A 25,091-nucleotide genomic window follows, 5' to 3' on the forward strand; every position below is an offset into this window, starting at 1 on the left:
AGCTTTGATAATCAGGTAAAATGTATAGGGTGCAAATTGGAGCTGCCCATAGGCATCTCATGATCTGATCCATGCAAATCTTTGGGAATCAGCTACAATATCAAGTCAGGTCAAGTGTGACATTACAGTTTTCTGCTCTATAGGAACAGTTGGTATTTTCCATCTTCCTATTTTTGATGCAAATATACATTTCAATAAAGGGGTCATGGAACTGTAAACTAGGTGTATCAGATCGCTGTTATTTCTTAAACAGCTTATATCCCCTTTTAGAACTATTTCTACAAAGCATGCATGCAAATATAACAAGAATCAAATATAACAAGAAGAGTGATATGCCAGCAACAATGTAATGTAAGGTTCATCAAAATATCACTCCTCCCTTTTATTCTCCTCAATTTCAATTCTTCATTTTGGTAATAATCCCATATTAAAGCTTCTGCTGGATGTAAGGATCCCAAGCCAATTACTTCATTCCTTATCCCCGCAGAACTCCTCCCTTTTATTCTCCTCACTTTCAATTCTTCATTTTGGCAATAATCCCATATTAAAGCTTCTGCAGGATGTAAGGATCCCAAGCCAATTTTTTAATTCCTTATTCCTGCAGTAAGCAGGAGTCATTCCAGCATGGCAAGACCAGAGCCAAGAGAACACCTCCCAGGGAGCCGACAGCCCGGGCTGCCTTACCTTGTGCTGCTCCAGCTTGCGGTGGATCAGGTTGGCAGTTTCGTCATGGGCTTGCTGAATGGTCACTTCTTCCCGGAGGGCGGCTTCTGCCCTGAACAGCCACATGCCTATCGTGCCCAGGGGGCCAGGGAGAGACTTATCCAGAACTATGTGCCAGTCGGCGAGCTGAAAAAAAATGACATTTTTACAGCATTGCAGATTAACTGTAATGACAAATGCAAAGACCCATGTGGGGGAGACTTCTTAATATGCATTGAGAACATATATATGCCCTAAAAACACATTCATATCTTCAAAGTGAATTCTTTGAGGAGTCACCGTAAATGTATATCTAAAGGCACACTATAAATTCAGCAAGTGGACCACTGTTGTCAAATGCCCAACCTACCTTGATTTAAAGTGAGACGATAACAGAAAGATAAGCACACAATTAGGGCCACATCAGCATTTGCAGTTTTTTGCACTTTGCATTGTGTTTTGTAATGAATGACCGCTATTTTGAATTGTTGTTTTTCTTTTTTTGCGTGGCTGAAAAAACATTTCAATGACAGCTTGATGATTCCTTCGATTTATACAGATTTATACAGCTTGGCTCACGAGTAATGCAACTTCGATTTTATGATTAGAGATAGAGTTTGCTAGCATTGTTGTATTTCTTCTATTTCTATTGTTCTGCGGTAGTAGCTTCTGAAGTTCATACTAGGCATTCTAGCTCTGGGCTCAGGCCTGGAGGTTATTATATGTGTAGTGTAATGTGTACTCAGGGATTGTGAAACGTGGGATGATAATCCATGTGTTTCTTTGGCTCGGGCATGCTAGTAGGACTCCGTCTACTTCTATACCCAAGGATGCTTAATCGAAAATCACCCTAATCCCACTCTGTTGTAAAAGACTTTTAGTGCTTTCTTTATTTCTCATGTGGTCTACAAGAGGTTATTTATGGTGCTACAACAATACATGTGACCTAGGGCCGGCTCTGTCTTACTGTTATCTTGTCTATGTTTGTGGCTGTTAGTGGAATTGATTGGCTTTAATTGTTTATTTTTATAACGTGCCTAATACCGTACCTGAGTTTGGTTTCTAAGCGCGGATCCGGGATTCTAACCTCTGTTGCTCTGCGTGATCTTGTTTGTAAGATCAGCACAGTGGTCCATTACTTTGGTCCAGAGTTTATTGATACTATTGTGCCAGTCCTACACTGGGGCCTTTGATGCTTTTATGGCACACTGACGTCTGAAAGGTTGGATTCATTGGAGTTGGCATGGAAATCCTAATTCTACACCTGTATATAGGATGTTACATTGACTCCAAGAAAATGACATGCAATGTATGCTAGGGTGCTTTTGCCATGTTCTATGCCAAAGACAGCCTGCCACACCTGTGCATAGGATAATGCAGCACAGCAAATAGTGTTACAACAGAACATTTTCCATGAAGTCCACACGGGAAATCAAGAGTACCGGATAACAAAATATATTCGATACTTAAAGATGGCCCTGAAGAAGGCATTCTGGGTTGGAAAGTGGCAGCTAATGCAAGTGCAGAAGAAGACAGCATCCTGGATGTCTGCTCTATTTGTAGGTAGAATAACACATGGCATGTTTTCTTTTACTGAAATGTTCCTTTGTTTTCAGGACCTTTTGTGTCCAGAATGATTTGAGCATAAGCAATGACAAGTGCTGGCTACTAGAACGTGTCGGATAACAAAGTGCTAGAAATTAAACTATTGCTGAAAGTGCTTTAGCTTTGGTTACGCCATGGTGTGTTTTTGTAAATGTGCACCTTGCCTCGCAGTGTCTGTGCTGGGACTTAGGCCATTTCCTTCCTGGTTATCTTTATGTCTGCTATGAAGTTGACATGGATTTGAATGACATGGAGCGGGGAAGCTTGTTACCCACTGAACAGGCATCTCCATCTGATCCCAATTAACAGGTCCAGGATATTTTCTTAGAACGTGTTTAATCTTTGTAGCTTTTATACCTCTACTGCGCCCAAAGCGTTTTAAAACGTATGCAGTGATAAAGTCGCCTGGGAAACGTTCACCAGGGGGCGACATTTCCCCAAATTTGCACTCCCTAAAAATTCCAGCACTTCTACAAACATTCTAGGATGGGAGCATTAATAGTAAATAATACCCATCCTCGAGTATATGGGGGAAGGCTTTTAGGGGTGCAGGAATAAAAGTTGCCTACCTGACGACTTTTCCCCAGGCAACATTATCACATGGACCTTATTTCTAAAAAAAAAAGATATTATGCTTTTTTAATTTCAAATTTTACGAGGAAGAGAAACTAATGTGCATGCCTGATGAGTCGCCAGGGCTTTAACACTGGGGTACTATGTCTCCCCCTCAGGGCCATGTTGTGTATTGCAGGGCTTGGTCTAGAAAGGAGATGGAGGGTGCACAAGATAGGAGGGCCATAAAACAACAGAAAATATGCTGGCATGAGCTGCGTTTTAAAATGTAAACCTAGTGCCAGTTGTACCTCAGTGGAGAGTGTTGAGGGACCAGGCAGAGAACGTACAGATAGCTCTAAAAAAGTGCTACTTTTAAGTGTAGGAAAATGTGCAGCAGGAGAAATTGATGATAAAAGACGAGTGTATATGATTGGAACATGGGTTGCGCGTGGTCATTAAGATGGAGAACATGTTTTCATTTTCCTATTTTCGTAAGGCTATCTTATTAATTATATGTATACTATTGTTGTTACTAAAAGAAAATAATCTTACTACTAGTTCAACTACTACCAATAAAAATAATCATCACATTTTTGATCAAACACAATGTGGAGTCATTTCTTCCTGGATTCAAGTTTTAAAACCGTTGGGCCAGTGTTTATTTTCAAACTGAACTATCAGCAAAGGTTTCATCCCAGCATACTGCAATGTATCTTACTTTCTCAAATAAGCAAAAGATATAGTCATCCTTGTAGTAGAATAAAGCAGAATGATGGGAACCCTCTCTTGTGTTTTACAAAAGATTCTCGCTTTGCGACAACCTGCAGTGGACGAAATAAGTAGCTTTGTGGTACAAAAGAATCTGAGTAATAGGTGTCCGGCAAGCCTGGATGTTTCACTCCCTGCAAAGCAACCATTACAGTGATTGTCATTTCCCAAATCATGAAGTTCAGGAAAGTGTGACGCATCGCAGGTAATCCTCCTTTCACCCCAAGGGGAAGCCCCAAGCCCCCTCTGTAAGGCTAGGGAGGTGAGCCCGCTCTGCAATATCCTCCCTGGGGGTAGAGGAAATGAGGACCTCTCTAGGAGAGATTCCCCCTTTGGGTACAAGGACCCCTGTTCTTGGGAGGAAATTCTAGAGGACTTTTCAAGAAAACACAAGTATATCTTCCTGATGACAAAACCTCTGAAGAACGAGGTCAAATGTGTTACTGCCAAACTGACAGGGAAAATATCAATCTAAAATCCCATTCTATTGAAACAAAGAAGAGGCCCTATGGAGGCAAAGAGAACCAAATAGAGAAAGAGAAGAAGGAATGGTGTCTTATGCAGGGGAAGCCCTCCAGTTACGTCATCCCAGAAAGGGGAGGAGTCTGGTGAATTGAAAAGACAGCACGCGAGATTTGAAAGGAGTAACACGCTAGCTACAAGGAGCTGAGGCGAGATGTGCAGCACTCTTCAGTCGTGGTACGGTCGGTAGCAAGAAACACAGCAGGGAAGAAAGAGGACGCACAGCATTCTGAGGAGGCAAGCCAGAGAGAGACGCACAGAGTGGTGGCGTGACTACGGGAGGTTTGCGGTGGACCGGAGGACCAATTAACTACATCGAGACCATTCGCATTTGGCGAAACCGGGATGAGTGGAAACCCAAGATAATAGACCGCCAACCAGTAAGAAATGAGGAAAGATAAACTGGCGCAGAGATGCAAGATGCCAGAAAGGGAGAAAAGGAAACCCTTCCTGAACCCGTGAATAACCCGGTGCCGTTAACCCTCAAACGGAAGGTAAAGGGGATAACAGGAGTCACAGGGAAGGGGTTGTGGATCATTATTGGGGTACTCATACTCATCACAGTCTAGAGAGTAAAGATATATGAGTGGACGAGAATCGTTACTGACTGCTCCTGCTTGTCACAGTCACAAGAGTAAAGATATAATGAGAGTGAATGGAAATAATTACTGGACTGCTCCTACTCTTCACAGTAACAAGAGTAATGATATAAGAGCAAATGGAAATCATTACTGAACTGATCCTACTTATCACAGTCACTAGAGGATAGATATATTAAGAGTAAGTTGAAATCATTACTGGACTGCCCCTACTTGTCACAGTCTCGAGAGTAAACATACAATAAGAGACACTGAGAATCATTATTATAACCCTCCTACTCGACAAAGACAGGAAAGAGAAAATACAAGAAGAATAGTAAAAATAGACCTACAAGACAAAGGCATTGGAAATCATCCAACTTATTGTAAAGCATATCAAGAAGGTTCAAGGGACAGAGAAAAGTCAGTCCTAAAAGAGGAATTTAATAAGGATTCAAACTTTGTGACAATATCTCAGGAAGCTGAGGATGAAAGGTTCAAGAAAAATGAATTGTTCAGAAATATAAGAAATATCCCATACGGGAAAACTAATTGTTGGAAAAACAAACCAGGGAAAGAGAGAAGGATCAATCATTATAAGGAAACTCAGGAGAAGAAACCCAAAGTCAAGAACATAACAAATGAACTGTATGAACTGGTAAAAGTGATTACTGGAGACTATCTAAAGATCATCTATTGAAGAGTGGTCGAGGGACAAGTAAAGAAACCTCAGGAGAAGGGAGGCTCTCTCCTATCTTTAAGTTGTTAAGAGTAGTGGCAGGATGAGAGAGGTTAGATTTGGACAGTGGACGGTTCTTCATTTCAGACATTCACTGACGACTGACGAGAACCTTAGTTTTGTTAAGTAGGGAAGCCTTGTAGAATAGGGAAAGATATGCCTTATCTATATTCTTTAATAAAATCATGAGTAGAATGCCTAATTACAGTCTGTGTCCTTCTTGTGACTTACCACAGAAAGGATGGCTTGTTTATATCCTCTGTTCGGTCATCTTAATTGTAGATACGTTTCTAAATGCAAACGTTTGAAGAGGATTTAAGGGCTGTGAATTGGCTTTCACACTATCAAAGGAGAATGGCAGTTTAAAACATATTGGGAGTTATGGAAAGAACACCAAGTTCTAAAGCACACTGTGTGTAGCACACTAAGGCTTGTATATTGCCCGGACATTCTTTTGAGATCACACAAGCAGTAGGCCATTCTTTTGGGAAGGAGAAAGCACATAGTGCCACTTACCCTGGATGACACTCTGTCCAGCGCTTGCTTCACTAAAGCCTGATCAAGGGATAATTTACCATCTTTCCGCATGGGCTGAATTGCAACCTCCATCTGCTTTCTTTTCATTTCGTACTGTGCTCGATTCTGCTTGAACAGCTTCAGAAAGAAACACAAAATAATGAATACATGACTACAATCTCCCTCACTGAGCCGCCATCATACTTTTCCAACCAAAAGAAAACACTCTGTTCAAATACAAAGTTTCTGAAATTCTTGGCAAGACAAAGCTACCTTTTCATTTGGAATAGATTTCACAAATTGAGCATATAGAAAACAATGTATTGGAAAAAAAAGAAAACAATGTATATTAAGCATTCTTATACACAATGTGAGAGCGGTAAAGTTGTTAATGAGTCATAGTTTAATTGGAGTTTCCTATACATGGCCTTTATCTTCTATGCTATATAGCGAGAATACATTAATCTTTTATAACGCACTTAATACTGGCGACCGGCCTCTAACTGCAGGACCGGGATGCATACTTGTGTTGCTCTGCATTGTCTTGATTCCAAGCAAACGTGTTGCCCCAGATCTAGCCTCTTGGCCTGAGAATGTCTGAATAGGTTCATTTGTACAGCTCCCTATGAGTTCCCTAGGCACTGAAAGAAGCTCTTGAACAATTTAATGTATTTTTCCCTTCATTAAAAGTAATGGAGTCCCAGGAATTGCTTAATTGACTCATAGATAATCAACCACACATGTTGCAACTACATGCTACTCGAAAACACATTGCGCAACACCTCTGCCAGCAGAATGCAGCTAAGTCCCACGCCAAAAATTCTGTCTAGCTGGACACATAATCAATCTCCTGGACTCGCATACGAATATGACCTCTCACACGCATCCAAAAGACAGCTAGACATGGGTGGCTAGCAGGGACTTGGCCTCCCCTTCCTACCTTCGTAATGGCTAAAATGCACACATGCATTCTAAACTCCTCTGATGAATCTCCCATCTCTTGGACTCCGATCCCCGGGGGCGTTCACCTACAACGCTTTGAGGCCATACCAACGGCAATCAGCGCTATACAAATGCCATATTACATTACACTACATTCAAGATGGCTCCAGATTCTGCATTCCCAAGAAACTAACCAAGGTGTGAAGGCAACCAGAAGGTATAAATATCTAGTTTGTATTTTGAAGGGTAGATTTGAAATATTTTAACAAAGTTTTGTAAGACAAGTTGATGTTGGATTGCAATGGTACTATTTCTGAAACTGCTGTGCACAGCAAGGGTGTTTTCGTAAAGGTACCATCAAATTACGCTGCATGTTCAATGTAATTAAGCCACAGACGTATTATTTGCTTTCTCATATTTGTGGCCAGTATTTGCAAATGCAAATGTTGTGCTTCTGGAAACAGCCGAACACTGGATAAACAAGAAAAGCACACAAGCACTGTCTACGGTTACTAAGAAGTTAGTGCCTGTTGTTTAAAAGATTAGGGCCAGTCACACTGCTTGACAGATATAACAATGGAAGACGCAGGATTTCAGGGAGGTAATAAGCGGTGGGGATCTTTCAAGCATTAGACATTTGGTGAGGTAACCATTTACCGATTGGCCCTTGGCGTGTTTACGTCAGACTACAGCTATTTGTCCTTAATTGTGGTCCAGCTTCCATGCGTGTGGCTTTGCCAAATAGAGAACGAATAACAAACACATTGTTCGTGGGTTTAGAAGACTCATTCTTACTAATTGAAGCTCAGATATTCAGTGCAGAAAAAAAATCAAAGAAAAAGAGAGTGAAAGACTAGAAAAACCAGGTCCGCTGAAGCTTTCTGAACTTGGCTTCACTGGGTGTGCTGTTTTTTGGCATTGAAATCAAATGAACTGAAAGTGACTTGAATAATTGACGTTTCATGGGAATTCGCCTTAAAAACATATCCCCCAGGGCCAGATGAATTCAGTACATACTCATGAAAGATGCTGAAATGCCACCTGCACATTACATCCAGTGCTTTCTCCTTCCAGCAAGAAGGGTGATTAACATCCTGAAAAAACAGCACCTGCCTCTCATCTTTTGAAGGGAGCAGTTAATGATTTCAAACCTATCCCACACACGGGCTCATTGAGAGGATGGGGTAACAGAAAAAACAAGAATTGACAATGCCAACACGGTTTTGGCTTTTGTGTAAGCGTGGGATAGACATTTGCCATGTACTGTCATAATAGTACTAACTGGCCATGGATGGTAGCAGCTGAAAAATGGAAGAACCTGGACACCTAATAGCAAATGCCTATTCACTACATTTACTCACGACAAAACTGCTGGCTTTGCCAATGCTTGTTTTTAACAGGACTTCAGTGAAGGGCACACATACAGCTTATGAATCAAGTTGCTGAAAGCACACAGTAGAGCATTTAACACCTTCAATAAAGCTATTAACTTTCAAAGAACTGGCTTGAAATAACATTGGCTGCCATTTTCAACACACAGTTTAATGTTACTGCTTGATCAAGATAGCTGAAAAAGATCCCAGGAGGATATGTTTTGGGTGGAGAGTGGTGGAAAGTTGATGGGATTGGCCATAGGGTTTAGCAAGGGCATGGGCAGTCAATGGGTGGTTAAATAAAGCAACACCCGCAGGCTTTGTGTTCCTCCTCATATCCCATCACCCTCCTAGCTGTACTCCAATGTAATAGCTTTGGCTTCGAGGTGGTGCTTTGGCAACACCAAATAGCCAACACTAAAACGGGGTGTTTCACACCTATTTTTAATGCTCATACTCATTAGTAGTATAGAGTTATTTGCTAAACATACTTTTGAAATTCTACACGCAGTAAATACCTCATGAATCTGCTTTAAGAGTAAAAACATCAGTGTTTAGTGTCTCCCAAACCCTCTTCATGCTGTACAAGAGGGCACTAGTCACACCTTCTGGTATGGACAAAATTGGGGTTTGCCAGAAGGGGATCTTGTTGGTCAGATTGCTCACCCACCCAGAGGGCACTGTGAGGAAATCGCATCTGTGTTGCTAGTAGGTGTGAGTGGGCAGCGCTTGTCATTGGGACGGATTTTCAGGAATCCGAGATCCAGCAGAATATGACTCCTTGCATCTTGGACCTGGGAAAACCATGTACACCTATTTACACCCATCAAGGATTTTAATGTTTTTTATTTGCTTTTGTTGCTGAAGTCGGGATTCGAACACAGTCCTTAGGAAGAAAGTGGAGTGACGTATCCCCCAGACCACTTGAAGGTCTGCTCATGATGATGTGCGCGATTGCACTGTGGTCAGGATGCGTATGAGGGCACTCTGCAGAAAATATTTAAGTAAGATGTGTACATATAAAAGATGCCCACCTTTCCTACTTTGATAATGGGAAACACTCCTGGATTATTTTCCAGGTGTTCATAAATTATTAATCTACTGAAATGGAAATGTTTATTTATTGAGGGGGTAGAGAGGGCCTTAGAAAAAATTCACGTGTTCGCGAACTCACTCTCCTCCCCTTCTCCCATCTAGTGCTGGTGGGATTCCCACAGTTAATAATCTCCATCACTGTGAGTGGGGGGAAGACTGGGCGCTGGGGACTGCCACCCACCCCATTATGCAGGTCTCAGCACGAGTACACGGAGTGTCCCCCAGGCGCCAGTCCCCCAGGCACCCCAGTCCATTCATAGCCTCATATCTTCCACACCTCACTAATCCCAACCACACTTTGGAGCATCAAGATCGACTCCAGTGGCATTTCGGGTGTCCACTCGGGCATCTGCTGCTGGTGTAAAAGCAAAGCCTGGTTTGCTAAAAGGCAACGGCGCTGCCCACACTGTGGTCTAGGGACTGTGCGCATGTGCGCACTGACCAGTGGAGTAACTTTGCTGAAAAAGTTGGGGTGGGGGGGAACATGACATCTGAATAAAAGGTGCCCCAGCCAAATGAATGGGGACAAAATGGTGTGCCATGAAAGTTGGGGGGGGCAAACACTCCTGTCCCCCCTAAAATTACGCCCATGGCACTGACCATGAACTGTTACTGCCAGGATGAGAGCTACCAAGTGGCTCCGTGATACATTCCCGGCAGAGAAAGAAAAACGAAGATGTTGGCGGCCATTTTGATAAATTGTTCTGTGGAAGCATAGGGCAGGCACATGACCAGGTCGTCACAGGTGGCATTCCTGTAGTTCAGATTAGGACAGGACAATCGTAAGTCCTTTGCACTCTAAACACAGTTCAACACACTTAACCACTTGACAGACATGTACCCAAGTTCCCCGGAGGGATAGAAGTGGATGGGGCTGGGCAGCTGCTGGGTGAGTTCGGATTACAGTGAGCAGAGAGATGTTGAAATAGTGGCGGTAGGGTGTGGAGGAATGAGGGGGAGAACAAGGAGAGAGGCAGAGGAGTGGAGTTTGGGGACAGAGGAGCAAAGATGGAAAGAAGAGCCAAGCGAGGAAAAGGAGCATCGATTGAGGAAAGAGGAGTTGAGAGGGAGAAAAAGATAAAGGAGGGAGAGAAACAAACAGTGGGTGAGGAGAAGAAAGCCGGGACAGGGGAGAGCAAATTGGAGGTAGGAAAATGCAGCACCAAGGTGGGAAGGGGAAGATCTGAGGTCAAGGAGAAAAGTGCAAAGGTGAAGGAGGAAGAAACCATAGCAGAAGGTGAGGACGAGGAAGAAAACAGAGAAGAGAGGGAGCATGGGTTAAGAAAAAGAACTGCCGAGAGCAGAAAATGACAAAGGGAGGTAGAAGATCAAAGAAAGGAAAAACTATTGGAAGGTGTTCATGGTGGGAGGACGAGAAGGTCACAGAAGGAGGAGAGGTCAAGAAGAGAAAGGCGATGGCAGGTGAGAACAGGACAGGAAGGAACACGAAGAATAGAGGGAAGGGAGAACAAAAGGAGGAGAATAGGGTAACAAGTAAATGTCCCTAGACACCCGACCCTGAGCCTAAATCGTACAGTGAAGTTGAAGGATCTAGTGGCAGGTTAAGGTCGGCGAGAAATGAGCAAAGCCAGGACCACCTCACTGATATAAGGCAGAGAAGCCTGTTGATTATGGGGCTCAACACCCACTAAAGGGTAAGAGGCCTCGTCCCATAAAGATGACCCACAGCCACAGGTGCTGTGGAGCCAGGTATTTCAGAGGTCCGGGAGGACCCAAGCAAGTTCTGGCCCAGACCAGTCCAGCGAAGAAAGATTTAATGATGCCAAAAAAGATGGGCAGGCCACTAAAAACCACAGCGACTGAGAGTTAGAGTTTTCTACGGGCAAGGAAGATGGACTCATGTAGTAGAGGAAACGGCTGAGGGCTGTGCCCCGAAAGAAAGGCTACCCCATTTGTATATATTCTTAAATCCCACACTGCGGGCTCAGTCGGTTCGAATCCCCATATTTTTTAATTTTATATAAAAATGAAACTGAACCGAGAACTTGTCTTCAAAGTGCCTGTTGATCCCCCATGATAGTGGAATGTGTCCTTATTGCCGAATTCTAGGGAGCAGTGTGGCCTATGGAATGCCACATTATGGTTATTAAAATGTCATTTTCTGCAAGAGCGGGCTGCATCCACACTATTTTTCAGGAGAAATGTAAGCCAGCATTTTGATTGTTATGGCCCAGAAGACATCACATCTGCCTGGACATCAGCTTCCAGTGTGTCCTAGAACATTTAGTGGAATTTAACCGGACCTCCTCAAAAGCTGATGCTCCTTATTGCCTGAAAACAGTCAACCCCAATCTTGCAATGTTTTCCTTGGAGGGACTACTTACAGAAGCAGATCAACTCATGGTTAATCAGAGCTCCAACATCCCTACGTCTGGATCCGGAAGGATGCCAACCTCCCTAAAAATGTATGTGCCTCATTGGTTTCCTCTCTCCTGCTGCTCACTTGCCTCTCTCCCTGCACTAGTGCTTCATTAGGAAACATTACTTGTACTGATGTCTTTTTTCTGGGGGACTTGCGTTAGTTATTTTCTACAAACACACTGCCTTTTGGGTATGTGCAGGCCAAATTCCCCAATTTTCCCCCACGTATCTGATTCTGGACTGTGTCGCATTATTAACGGTGTGAGCCTCTGTGACATCATTCATTGCCATTCATCATCACTCACCAATGAAGATAGAAGATATGGCATCCCATTGCCTCCTGTGTGTGTGGGCGCGTGTGTACGTGTGCGCGTGGGTGCGTGTGCGTGTCATCCTGTGACTTTGTTGTGTTTTTGTTTGTTTGTGTCTTGTTGAGTATTTTCCTATGAGCCAATGCTTTTCCTAAGCCAATCAATGGAAAACTCGCCACAGCTGCGATGGACACGGATCATAGGATTGTCTTCTTATTGCAGTTTAATAATGTGTACATTTCACTAGTTCTAGCCCCCATGGGTACTCAATGCTATTATTCTCGCTTTCCCAACAGGTGGGAAAATAATAATATTTTGAATGATCTTTTGTCAATAAACACTTCTTTTCACTGGTGATCAAGTTTGTACTATTGCAGGTCTCTTATATAAACTAAGTGGAGGGACTAGGCGTGTTCACCTTAACACATTCACCCTATTTTAATGTACTGACACTATTTGATGAATTGGTATATATTCATTAATGCAAAATAACTACAAATACGTTATCTCGGGAGGATAGCTCAGGGGCAACGTGCTCGCCTTGGAAGCAAAACGACACGGAGCACCGCAGGTTCGATCCCCGGGTCTGCGCTTGGAGAAACATCTGGGTAATTAAGCGTGTTATAAATAACCTATCATATCATATCTAGGATAACACTTGGACACTTCTGAAGTGACACTATTCAATTCACCAAGAACTTAGCAGTACTAACTCTTAATTAATTGAAAGTTTCTCTTTTCTTTCCAGGAGTAGGTTGGATTTACCACTGGCAACATCTTAGAATCAGCCCCTGGGCCTCATTAGAAGAACTAGGGTGTGGTTAAAAATGGCGGTAATGCAGCGGTAATTCTGTTACTTTAAAATCACTGCTGCATTACCGCACTGGCGTGCTACAAGTTTTGTGTTATGGACTCCGGACTACCATCACTTGCAATCCCGAGGTAGATCTGCAGGACCAAGTGGCTATAACAGTCATCGAGTTTGGTGGCAATTCGGGCAGATCTACCGCCGAATGATCACCAAACTCGCAATGAGGCCCTTTGTCTTTTCTTACCTGATATTTCTCCTGCAAACTCCCGTCAATCATCTGAGCCCTTGTGACATCTCGCTCAAATTGCTCAATCCAAACCTTCAGATCCTTCAGCATGACCCGGTCTTCTCTCTGTTGGGAAAGGTAAATTGCAGGTAATGGATGAGCAAACGGTATGCATGATAAATAACCACATTAGAGACCAACGTATAAATGTAGCGTGTCTAACGCATGCACTTTCCTACGATGCGTCATCTGATGCACAGGAGAAGTCCTGCTTACTACGGACAATGCATTTGAAACGTACAGCATGTAAAAAGGTTTAGGGAATATCCTTTTGAATGCAGTGAACCCTTCCAAAGACATGGCCTGACTTTTGAATGTTTATGCCTTGAAGTTGTTGTTGTTTGTTGTTTATTTATTTGATAATGCGCACCAAACCCTCAGGTAGCAGAGCGCAGCAAGTGTATAACTTCCTGCCTCAAAAGGTTAACTGGGCCGTGTTTTTTTGTATTCATGTACCTAAATACCCCAAATAGGATCACATTTAAATTTGGGTACCGCGTGGAGCAATGCACACTTCCTGCTACCACAATTCATAAAACCAAGCTTCTACAAATAAAAACAACTGGTTCCATTATATGCTGTGCCCTCTGTGATATCACCACGTTCAAAAGGAGGTACTTTGTGATTACATTAACCACTGTTAGTTTGTGGTTTTCTAATCTTATAAATCGCCTCTTATGGGGGTCACCCATGTCCCTCGAAGCTATCTCCCTACACCAAACCCTCCCTCATACTACCCCTACACACACACACACACACACACCATACAAAAGTCCAACTAGGAGACACAAACTAACTCTGGTCGATGTAATCACTGAAAACGCTTTGGAAGTCAAAAAGCTTCCATGCCTAAAATGTTGGTAGCAAATGACTTTGGTGGAGAAGTTATAGAAGTCAAGTGCTAAGCAAAAAGGACTTCTGCTACAAATTTGAGAACAAAACGAAAGACAAAGAAGCAATTGCATTTGTAGATGGCCCCACCTGGGAGCGAAGGAAGGGACGCGAGGAGGCGATCATGAAAAATGAAATACTATCAGCCTTTTTTAGATTATTTCCGATTCTGCTCAACTGAAAGTTATATTCTAAAGACTCTGCAATCTGAAACAGTCATTAACTTCCTGACTCCGGTCTTTGAGAGGTTTTTTTAGACATAACTCACACACAGTGATCTAAAAAAAAAGTGCTCCATAATCAATCCACTACGTATCATTACCTGGCGATGAAAAGCGAGCTTCAGAAACAGAGAAGTATTAGACATTTATCGGGAACATTCTTTCTATTTTTTTTATAAGATGTAATATTCTTTAAAAGAGCACTTACTTTAAACATCAATTTAAGATGCCTATTTAGACTTTTATATATAAAATGAACATTGTCTAATTTCTTTAGTTGGAAAATTAAGACGGTTTGGGCCCTCGCTCATTGCAGACATAGTCTGCATAGCCGGAGTGCAGCAATGTTCCTACTCAGCGATTCCAGGCCCTCTAAGGTGCAGCCTGGTTATAAGGCCCTGGAGGGGACCTGGCCCAAGAGCAGCCAGCCCTCTCCCATGAAGGAGGCCATGTTAGGGATCAGCGTGAAATGGACTGGGACATAACCCACATGACTCCTCCATATCCGGGAGGCCAGCGGGGAAGGGCGTCCACACCCTGCACACATCTGTACATTAAGGCCTGCTCCATCACGGCTGTAATGTTGATTTTGGTTGCAGTGCTGCCACCGTCGAGGGGTGGAGTGCATTTCATGGAGCACGCCCCATTGCAGATGTGCTCTACACTGCTTGGTGAAGCAGGTGTTGGTCTGGTAGACAATGTAAGGTGGCGGGATGACCAGTTGTAGCCATGGTTAACACCAGACGAACCGCCAGCATCCATTTCATATTTCCGGCCACACAACTTCCTTTCACATGACTAAGTGTGTGCAATAAACAGCTGCTCTAAAAGCCACACCTCATGCGGCCATCTCGCTTTACATTCTGAGTGTTTTATAATGCCCAGTGCATGCTACATTCACATGCTCCATCCTCCTACTGGAACCCCTGTGTGATGTGTAAACGCATCTCAAGCAGGAGTCCTTGCAAATAGGTCATCCATTTGAGCAGTCCGATGTTTATTGCTTATTAATGCACACATGTCTTATTTCCCTCTGAATGTAATGTTGGAGATGTATTCGGGCATCTCTTCCTTGGCCGATACCTAAAGATAATAACCGCGGAGCATGTTGGCACGGCTCTTTTCACACTGCACAGCATTGGCCAGCGCAATATGTACAAAATATACAGCAGACAACTGTAGTCCTAAGGGGGCATTACTAAATCAATATTATAAGTCACAGGGGAGGTATGTGCCGTACAACGCATAAGGCCCTAGCCCCAGTGAATGAATAGGTAAGGAAACGCAGTATCCTTAAATTCTCCTGGTCTTGATGGGGAATCATATTCACAACCGCCAAAGTGTTGATGGGTATTCCCCCCGTGGAGTAGTCAATTACTGCCTCTATGTGTGATACAGTCGCAGTGGATTAGAAAGGTTGTGCTTTGTCCGAGCCAAGTTCAGCTATCTGCAAGTTAAAAAACCCTCATCGGTAGGCTCGGACTGCTGCATAGGGCGGTTGGGCAAAGCCCGAACATGTCCGCCCGACATTCCATTGAGGGATAGGTTTTGTAGCCGGTGTGGGCCAGCTATAGGTTCTAGTGCACCGTCAGCTGCTAGCTTCATTTTCCGCAGAATTCCCCAAAATATACCCTAAACTAATACCCTATGAGGTTATAGAAAAAAAGGCGGGAATCGTGATTGGTGGATGTGGGACACATATTTGTTTTGTGCTCGGATCAATTTTTTTGCCCCAGCCCCATCCTGCTTGGAGGTCTTTAACTGGCACCAATGATGGGACACCTGGGGCTCAATTACCTTCTCGTGAGCTGCTCTTCCTGTTAAAAAGGGCTCTGTGAAATTGTATCAAGACCGTTATCATGCATTCAGCCAGTCGTGATGCCACACCCAGAGGATTGTAATATAATAGAGCAGTAGGGATAATTGCCCTGTTGTGATGTCACAACAGGATAATTAGGACTGATCATTCTTCTAATTATATGTCTACTAAATTATAATTTAAACTATGTACCCTCTAACAGAAATAATTTGAAGTTGGATTATAAGAGTACAGGGAACAGACCGAATACATTCAGTGAATATATCATGTTCCAAACATAGAAAATACAGAGGTTTGGCAGGACTAAGAAATTAGTGACATAACTGTAGACCAAACATAAGGAACTGATGTCCCGCGCATGCTTTACTGGCATGGAGAACTTTGTGGAAATGTCTATCAGTATAGGCCCATGTTTCCGTATGTACAACAGACTCCTGTGTAGACCTCCCGTAAAATTGGTTGACCGCCCTGAACCAGCTCTGAGGAAGGTGATTCTTACAGGGTAAGGTAAGCTACGATGCATGTGCTATTTGTTTTCTATAGAGTGCACCATAGACCTTACACCACATTGCATGAGAGCTGTGTCAAGCTGGCCTCCCAGTATGAGTCTGGCTTTGACAGCCCACAACTTCTCCAACACCAGCTCACGCATCCAGGCCATTTCAAGCAAGCAAGCCCTGCATTTTGAGTTGTTGGCTTCACAGGGCCTTGCTGCTACTTCCAGTGGACATTGGGATCTCATGCTTGGTTGAATGACAGACAGAAGGTGCACAATGAATAGGGCACCAGCCAAGTCTTGCCAATAATGAATGAAATCAGAGGTGTTGCTAGGTTTGTAAAATATCTTGGGCTACACTAATGTCCGGACTGCTGGGGCTGGGGGCTAGCTAGTCTTTTGGTTGTAGTACCTGAGATTCTATCCAGGGCTATAACCAAAAGACCTGTGGCTATAGCCCCCTCACTCCCCCCCTAGCAACGCCTCTGAATGAAATCAATATACAATGATGTCATCAATTCATGACCAACAGAATCATGAGATCAATAGATGGGTAGAGGTAGAAGGAAGGTGAATAGGCATATGCCAGGCAGCCAGTGTGGGAATCAAATCAATGCAAAGCCGTTGGAAGAGAGAACACACGCCGTTGATGAAAAACCCATGCAAGGCTAATCTACCGAGCACATACTACTAACGTATAGCTACGCTTGAGAGCATCCTCCACAAGCTGAAACACTACATTACAGATAACTTCCATTGAGCAGAGACTTTGCAGGAGCGCAGCAATTATCCTACAAGCTTTACTAGGAAGCCAAATGAGAACGAATAAAAGCGCCTGGAGGGAGTCTAATGGCAAGAGGTGTCTTTCTCACACCTACCTCAATAATTTGTTCTAGTTCCCGAGGGCCAAGATTACTCTGGAAGGGACAGCACAGCACAAAGAGATGCAAACATAACACACACCAATTAGTCGTGAGGAAGACATGCAGAAAGCAACGCTTAACAAGCGGCTGACCCCCGTCTCCAGGTCACGCCTACAGCAGTTAACCCTTACCTGAAATGAAGGAATAGATAGAGCGAAAACTGGGAGGGTGAACGACAAACCCTGCCAGTGTAAAGTGATAATGAAGAGAGAAGCAAATCAAATCAGACAAGAGCAGACACATGGTAAAAAAAACAAAGTGACGAACAAGAACACTTTGAAACAACTGCAGATTATAACATGGTAAGAATGGTCATTTATGGGTGCGGACCATGTTTGGTTGGCATACTTTGGCAATTTTTTTAATAATATAAGTAGCATTGTTTTATGATTGAAGTATTCAACAACAAACACATACCTTTGACACCAACTATCTCTTGGTTACTTAAATGAAAAGGCCTAACTTTTATCATCAGGTTGTAAAAGTCTTCACAATAATGTGTACCAGTTTAAGTTCGGGATAGCTTTTTCTAACAGTACGCCATAGAGGGGAAATGTGTACTTACCGGAGAAACTCTGTTACTCCCTATTCCAGAGAACTTCCTTCATCGCTACTGTAGAACTGAAGTGTCTATACTGCGCCTTTGCCTTTTGAGAGCCTCCCCTTCCTACCCCAGGGCCCAAAGTGGCAGGAGAAAAGAACATATCCTCTGGCGATTCCTGGTACTTGGGGTGGGGCGCAGAATTTACCCTCACCGAAATTAGGAGTAAGTATACACGTCTTGTGTTAAAGGTTTATCTATTTTTTAGGAGGTAGGTTTATGTCCTAAGAGCACTAAAGGGTAAACAGAGTGTGAGATCAGCATTCCAGACAGTTATATGTGCCTTCTGCTTTCATTCATAGCGCTCAGAAGCTGTAGTAGCCTGTTACAGCCAACAAAAAGCTAAAAGTACAAACATCAATGGAGAGTTGAGGATGGTAATAAAAAAGGAGCCATTGGACTAAAAATAAAGGCTGTATTACATGGAGTAACTTTTAATTCATCATCACGCTTCCCAATATTCGTAGCCTATGGAGGACTTAACTCACTTTTTATTTTTCTGCCCAAAACTCTTGGACCTGAGACGTTTATGGCTGAAAAACCACTTTCATGCGAATAACATCAGGCGTGGCTCAGATGCTATGAATTTTGTTTTGTCACGCGTAGATGCGTATTTTATTAATGACTTGTGTAAGTGCACTGCAGAAGCTTTTAAACGTTTGGTGAGAACATTTTAATCTGTTTTTATATTTAATTATTGTGTGCTGTATTTTACTTTCTGTTAATGGTGAAAACCGAATAAAGTGTTTAACTAACTAGCTTATGGGGGGAGATTATCATGGTTGATAGGCTGGATGGGGAGAGAGTTTGATAGGACAATATTGATCCATCTGAACCTCTGCTCGGGAATTGAAATCACAGGAGAGATGCAGACAGTAGGCCATGTGGCCGCCCAGCAGTTCTCTGAGAGGGAGCAATGCTTTTGAAAAGCCCCAAATGCTGCATTGGCTTGGTGGAATGAAAATATGCTCCCCACAAGAGGGACTCCTTCCTTTCCTTTATACAGAGTGAGGACTAAAAAAAGGCCAGCAGGAATTGGACACTTTCAGATGCTAGCCCGACAGCTGTGATGCCTTCATGCGGCAGATAAAGGCGGGATTTGTTATAAAAACTCATAACAGAATGCTAAGGCTCAGCATTATCCTATCATAGCCCATGTCTCGGATGATTGGAAATGAACTGAATTTTCCAATGGCTGATAGGAAATGCTTTTTTCCCAGTGCCTACACTTCCTGTTATGTTATGTTTATGAGCTGCTAGCACTGGTTTCGAAAAGTTACTTAAGACATTTTGGGACAGGCCCGATTATCAGGAAGGGCTTGAATCAGGCAATCCTAAAACCAAACACAACAAATTAACTTTGCATGGTACAAATCTTCCTGATATGGCACTCATTTTTTTCATTACAATTCTATGGCTATAGAAGTATTTGCTTAATTAGAGTATACTGTTATCATCTTGTGTACCTGGCCAACCACTTAATTGTAGCGATCCCTAAATAAACACTAAGGGCCTCATTACACGGATGGCGGTAAGGGTTTACCGGTACCGGTATTTTACCGGTACCGGTAAATCCTTACCGCCTTACTACGAGGTCCCTTTGCGCGTTGGGGAATTTAACCCCTGCTTTTTGCAGGCGTTAAAAACCACCCCGCAAAGGGACCCAGGGAGCTAATTACGGTACCGCAATTTGCGGTACCGTAATTAGCGCCTTCCCCATTCCCATTATGCCCTATGGGGCAAAAATGGGGAAGGGCAATGGTGGAAGGGGGAATTACCGCCCCGCCAACCTTGGAATGGGGCGGTAATTCCCCTTTCCGCCAAGGCGGTGCCGGTATTTTACCGGCATGAACCATGGCGCTAATAGCGCCATGGTTCTCCGCCATCCGTGTAATGAGGCCCTAAGTCACAAAAACTCAGGTTATAGAAAATTATGTTTTTTTTTACACAAATGCCATTTCAAATAAAACAAACAAGACCCTCTCTTCTAACAGACATATCAAAGTAAAAATCAATTCTCACCATAAAAGAGCATTTTGTATTGTTAACTTTCAACACCTCAAGATATATTTAATTATGTGCAGGCAAAGTTGAGAAGAATGGTTAAGGTGACCCCCCAAATGAACTGACATAATGTGCCTAGCCCCACCTAATGAAACATAGGTACTTCACTGGATGTAAAACAGTAAAGTTGAAGAATTAAAAAAAAACATTCTTTCCTTAAAAGCAAAATATACAGTTTTTCCCCCTTTTGGCTGAGTAATTCCCCCCTGAAGAAGGTTCCCAACAGAAGGGAACTGAAACATTTTGGGGTTTGGGTTTCTTCAAAGAAAGCTATAAGTACAACCTTTTAGATTTTTTGGAACTGTATGTAAACATGTCCTGTTATCTTAAATGTAAACATACATACACAATATTTTGTTTAAAAATGTGTTATTTTTATTAACTAGGGGATGATATAAAAAAAATGGTTGCGCGGGTACATACAATGATAATATGAAATATTAACGTTTACCAAATGCTTACTTGAATAGCCATAGAATTGTAAATAAAGAAATGAGTGCCATTTAAGGAAGATTTGTTTAACAATGAAGGTGGTTTCTTTAGTGTTTGGTTAAAAATGTGGCTCCTAGCTCATAAAAAGCGTTTTGTCCACTCCATTTCAGTGTTAAATGCATGGATTGGGAACATGTGAGGCAAAGGTGTGCAGGGGGTAAGTAGATATGTATCCATTTTGGTAGCAAAACAATACTAAAGCCATGAGACATCAATGTGGTCCCAAGGTGATGAATCTGCTTCAGGATTTCCACAGGTTCCATGCAGATACAGAACTAACACACAAATGCAACTGCAGCATATTGTGAAGTGGTTCACAATCATACTAATATGTTATAGCAATGAAATATGAGAAAAGAAAACATTCTAATTAAAAAAACATTGTCTGAATATATCGAAGAAATTAGGCACCAGAAACCAAAGTTGGCAGAATTTTCCCCAGATTCCATTGCGGCGGGCTTTTAAGCCAATCAAAGAGTGACTAACATTACGGTTCCCTTATTGGGTGAAGTATTTCGGCACCCTATTGGCTGGACCTTTCGACCTCTTGCATTCGGCCGAATTCCGCCCAATAGGAGAGGTCAATGGGGTAAAATGTTCAACTGCACACTGCAGAAATAATCGTGGACAGGGTGGATTTCCAGTTCACTCTACTAAGCATTAAAAAAGTCAATTTCCTTTAAAGAGATTTTTCTTTGGTTATAACATAAGATTGCTAAATCTGTCATGCAATCATGATGTTTGATAAACAGATATTGTGAGCTATATATAAAGAAATTGAGACCCTGGGCATTGTACCAGTGTCTTCAAATTAAAAGCAAGCACAAAGTTTAATATACCAACAGCAGTAAGAAGATGGGACTGCTTGATTCAACCATTCTCATGCCGTGAATAATCTCGCTGCCACAATTGCAATTGTAATGAAGGCGTTATATTTTGAGAACTATTCAACAAAGTTCCAAAACCCTTTACCGCTAAGCTAGAGATAAAGATATGGAGCTGCGTGTCACATATATCATCGGGTTATTGAAGCTGTCCCTTTAACATGAGCAATGTATTGAAACTCTGGTACACAAAAATCATTGGTTAGAAATGTCTAACAGTGGTATCTAATTATACTCACAATTAGAAAGCAAAAACATGGTAGTGTTTTGCGTAGACATTATAGTTCTACCCTAAACAGCTTTTCTCCAAACGTTTAGAGAAAAGAAGCCAAGCAAACATTTTAATGGAAAATATGATGGCTATGTCAGTAGTACCGCAATGTATAAAAAGAATCTCACCCCACACTTTAAAAATCTAAAAGTATTGGATTAACAGGTGAAAAGGATCCCTGCATCACACTGCTAGGAGTAAATGGGCAATGCGTCTTTTAACATCATTTATATTCAAAGATCAGGACAGAAGATATAGAAAACTCACATCATCTTCTTGTCCACCGCTTGCTGTGTGATGGGGGTCGGGGTAGAGTTTCAGGAACTGCGCCACATAAGTCATGATGGACTTTTCATCTGGCTTATCCACATCCACGTCTTAAAGGGAATGGACAACATGAGAAAGGCAGACTAACTAAAAACAAGCAAGTTAGAAAAATTGTCTCTTCCAAAATTTGGTAGACAGAGATATTCCTCCCACTGAAACACACACACACACACACACCCAGGGCCTGATTGGCCTAGATACTAATAAATACATCACGCACCTTCAGAGCAGCATTGCATATAAATCTGCCAGCCATTGTAATTATTGAGGGGTGGGTTTGCTAAGTGTTCACAGAACATTTCCTGGCACAAATAAGCCTTACATGTAAACATTTCCCTTGGTGCTTTCTTTTCATCAAACAGGCGATCAGACACAGCACTCAAGATCTGACAGCATTCAGCATTTTTACCCCCGCAGTGATGACATGATCCCCATTCGGAATCTATGTTGTTACCACAACCCCCCATTACTGCGACCTCGAAAATGCTGACTTTATTTTTTATTTGGACCCCTTGTACACCACATGTATATGCGGGGGGAGACCCCCCATATCCACCCTACTTGTATTATATACCATACCCCACTCCCACATATATATGTGGTGTAAAGGGGGGGTCAATTTTTTATTCAAAAGTCAGCATTTTCGGCAGTCGCAGTGATGGGGCCGCAGTAATGGTATTTTTCCCCCATTCACAAAGGATCCTAGACTCAGCTCCAGTGTGTGGGTGCCACCGCACATAACCATAACACATGCGACTGAGCACCTGGTGCCAGCGCATTGCGGGCAAGAGCTAAACCTACTGTCCAACAGCTCTGATGATCTTGCAGCTCATCAGGCAAAAAAGGAATTACTTATCCGTAGCAATCTTATCTCTCTTCCAACTCGTCCCTAACAATTGCTATTAAATTATAATTTGCTATGATATTCTGTACTAGGGTATTTAGAATGAAAATGAAAACACAACAGAAGGACAAATGAAACCGACATAACCCCGCGCGTGGGATCCCATTGATAATGGGTACAGACACCTTTCTGATCGATGCTTCGCATGGATGCCCTTGTTTAATAGGCATGGACCCTTGCCAGCGGCTTCCCACACACACCGAATCCTAAAGGTAGCACTCTCGCTACATCTGTAGTTGTTTCCGGTCCCCTAGTTCATTCAGCATTGGATCTAAAATAGTCTCATCTTCTTCCTGCCGGAAATGCTAGTCAAACTGGCCAGCCATTTATTATTATTATTTTTTTTAAGATATGTTCTTATTAAAGGTTTCACACAGCATAGTAATCCACATCGACTTCACACAAAAAAAAAAAAGATTATCCATGAAGAGTTCAACGAAACTGTTAAATTATCAGACCAGATCCAGCACACAACAATTCTAAACACACATTAAGCAAAGGAATACAAAAATAAATTAAAAAAAATCATTATGAGCTTTGCAAACTAATAGTCACTATCCTGTCAGTATGCCAATACTGTCCCCTTTCAGATAGAAACCTACCCCACCCGCCTTCCCCCTATTAGGACGATGCAAGTTAGGAAGCTGGACACAAAAAAATGGGTGGAGAACGGGACCAAGGGTCTTCTCAAATGCAGAGACAGGGGCGATTTCCGTGGCTGTTCACAAGTGCCCTGCGAGGGAGCCGACAAGCCGTAGTTTTCAGTGGTCCCTTTGGCGTTACACATTCACATGGTGAGGGCTATGCACTAGACACTGATTTGCATGCATTATAATATTCCAGGAAGGGGAGCCATGTCGCCATGCGCATTAGTCTCTGGTAATATTTCTGGGAGGCTTTCCATCTCGTATATTTCATACGCTTTCCTCAGCCGCTCTCTTTGTGTGGGGAGGTGCCTCGTCTTCCGTTGGAGAGTTAAACATACTCTGGCCACCAGGAGCAAATTCCTTTGCATGTGAGGGAGTACAAAAATGAGTCTCCTCGTGTTTCAACACCAAACAGGACCAATTGCCTGTGTATCCCATCCATGCCTTCTACCCACTCTAACACCTCTTTCCAAAAACTTGTCACTATGGACATTCCCACCACATGTACCAGTATGTAAGGAATCGTACAAAAATGTCGACCTGGGAAATGCGACGGCCGAAAATGCAGACTTTTTTTTAACCCTTCCCCCCCTTACACCACATTTATATGTGGGGAGGTTTAGAGTTTAATAATATGGGGGAGCTATGGGGGGTCTCCTCCGCATATAGATGTGGTGTAAAGGGTTAAAAAAAAATCCACATTTTCGGCCGTCTCAATATTCACATAGATCTGTATGTACAATTCAAACCACAGTCTCCAACATAGACTAATATTAGAGTACCTTTAAGAGCCTTGAGGGGGTTAGGTGCCACCGATACAGGCATCTGTTGTTATGATCTTGTACTGAGTTGCTATGAATGAAGACCAGACCGCCCTGTGTATGACCTGCCAGACATCCATCTCGCTGGTGAGCTGGTGTTAGCCAACCGTTGTCTCTGAGTGTTCGGAGTATTTATCTGAGGAATGGGAGCCAGAATCAAAACACTCTCGAGTTCGGGTTTCAAATAGAATTTCCCTCCTTTGCACACCTGGCCAGCCCTAACCAGGCCAGACTCATAACATGATTGGAGTCTAGAGGGGTACATTATCATATCTCTGATAGGGGGTGACCAAAAACCACTAAATGGTGAGTACCAAGAGCACTGGATGTGTGCAAATTCTCTGTGGCAGGTGGCTCCTCTGAGGTACCCACAACCACTCTCCCAGGTTGACAGGGGCAAAATTCAGATTCTCTAGAGGGACCCACTGTCTACACACACTCTCTCTTAAGTGATCTACCAAGGCTCTGAACTGGGCTGCTGATAGTTTTCGTACAAATCCGGGTAACCAGCCCCACCTTTTTCCTTAGGTAATATGAGAGTGGAG

At 42.8% G+C, this 25,091-nt stretch overlaps 1 protein-coding gene across 17 annotated transcripts in view; it reads right to left on the minus strand.

Annotated features, from left to right (window-relative positions):
- SYNE1 (spectrin repeat containing nuclear envelope protein 1) overlaps window positions 1–25,091 on the minus strand; it is a 1,651,720-nt gene that overhangs the window by 1,100,038 nt on the left and 526,591 nt on the right. For 14 of the 17 annotated variants that reach the window (XM_069606781.1, XM_069606782.1, XM_069606785.1 and 11 more), the window contains 5 exons: window positions 22,115–22,224; window positions 17,491–17,529; window positions 13,144–13,251; window positions 5,986–6,123; window positions 685–849 (listed from right to left, as the gene is read on the minus strand). In XM_069606781.1, the coding sequence (XP_069462882.1) occupies window positions 685–849; window positions 5,986–6,123; window positions 13,144–13,251; window positions 17,491–17,529; window positions 22,115–22,224 (560 nt within the window). The remainder of the gene's footprint in view (window positions 1–684; window positions 850–5,985; window positions 6,124–13,143; window positions 13,252–17,490; window positions 17,530–22,114; window positions 22,225–25,091) is intronic. The other 3 variants (XM_069606789.1, XM_069606784.1, XM_069606790.1) reach the window with 1 other exon arrangement.

This window comes from Ambystoma mexicanum, chromosome 4p (assembly GCF_040938575.1).
Source record: "Ambystoma mexicanum isolate Mex_15411 chromosome 4p, UKY_AmexF1_1, whole genome shotgun sequence".
In the NCBI taxonomy this organism is placed as follows: Eukaryota; Metazoa; Chordata; class Amphibia; order Caudata; family Ambystomatidae; genus Ambystoma; species Ambystoma mexicanum.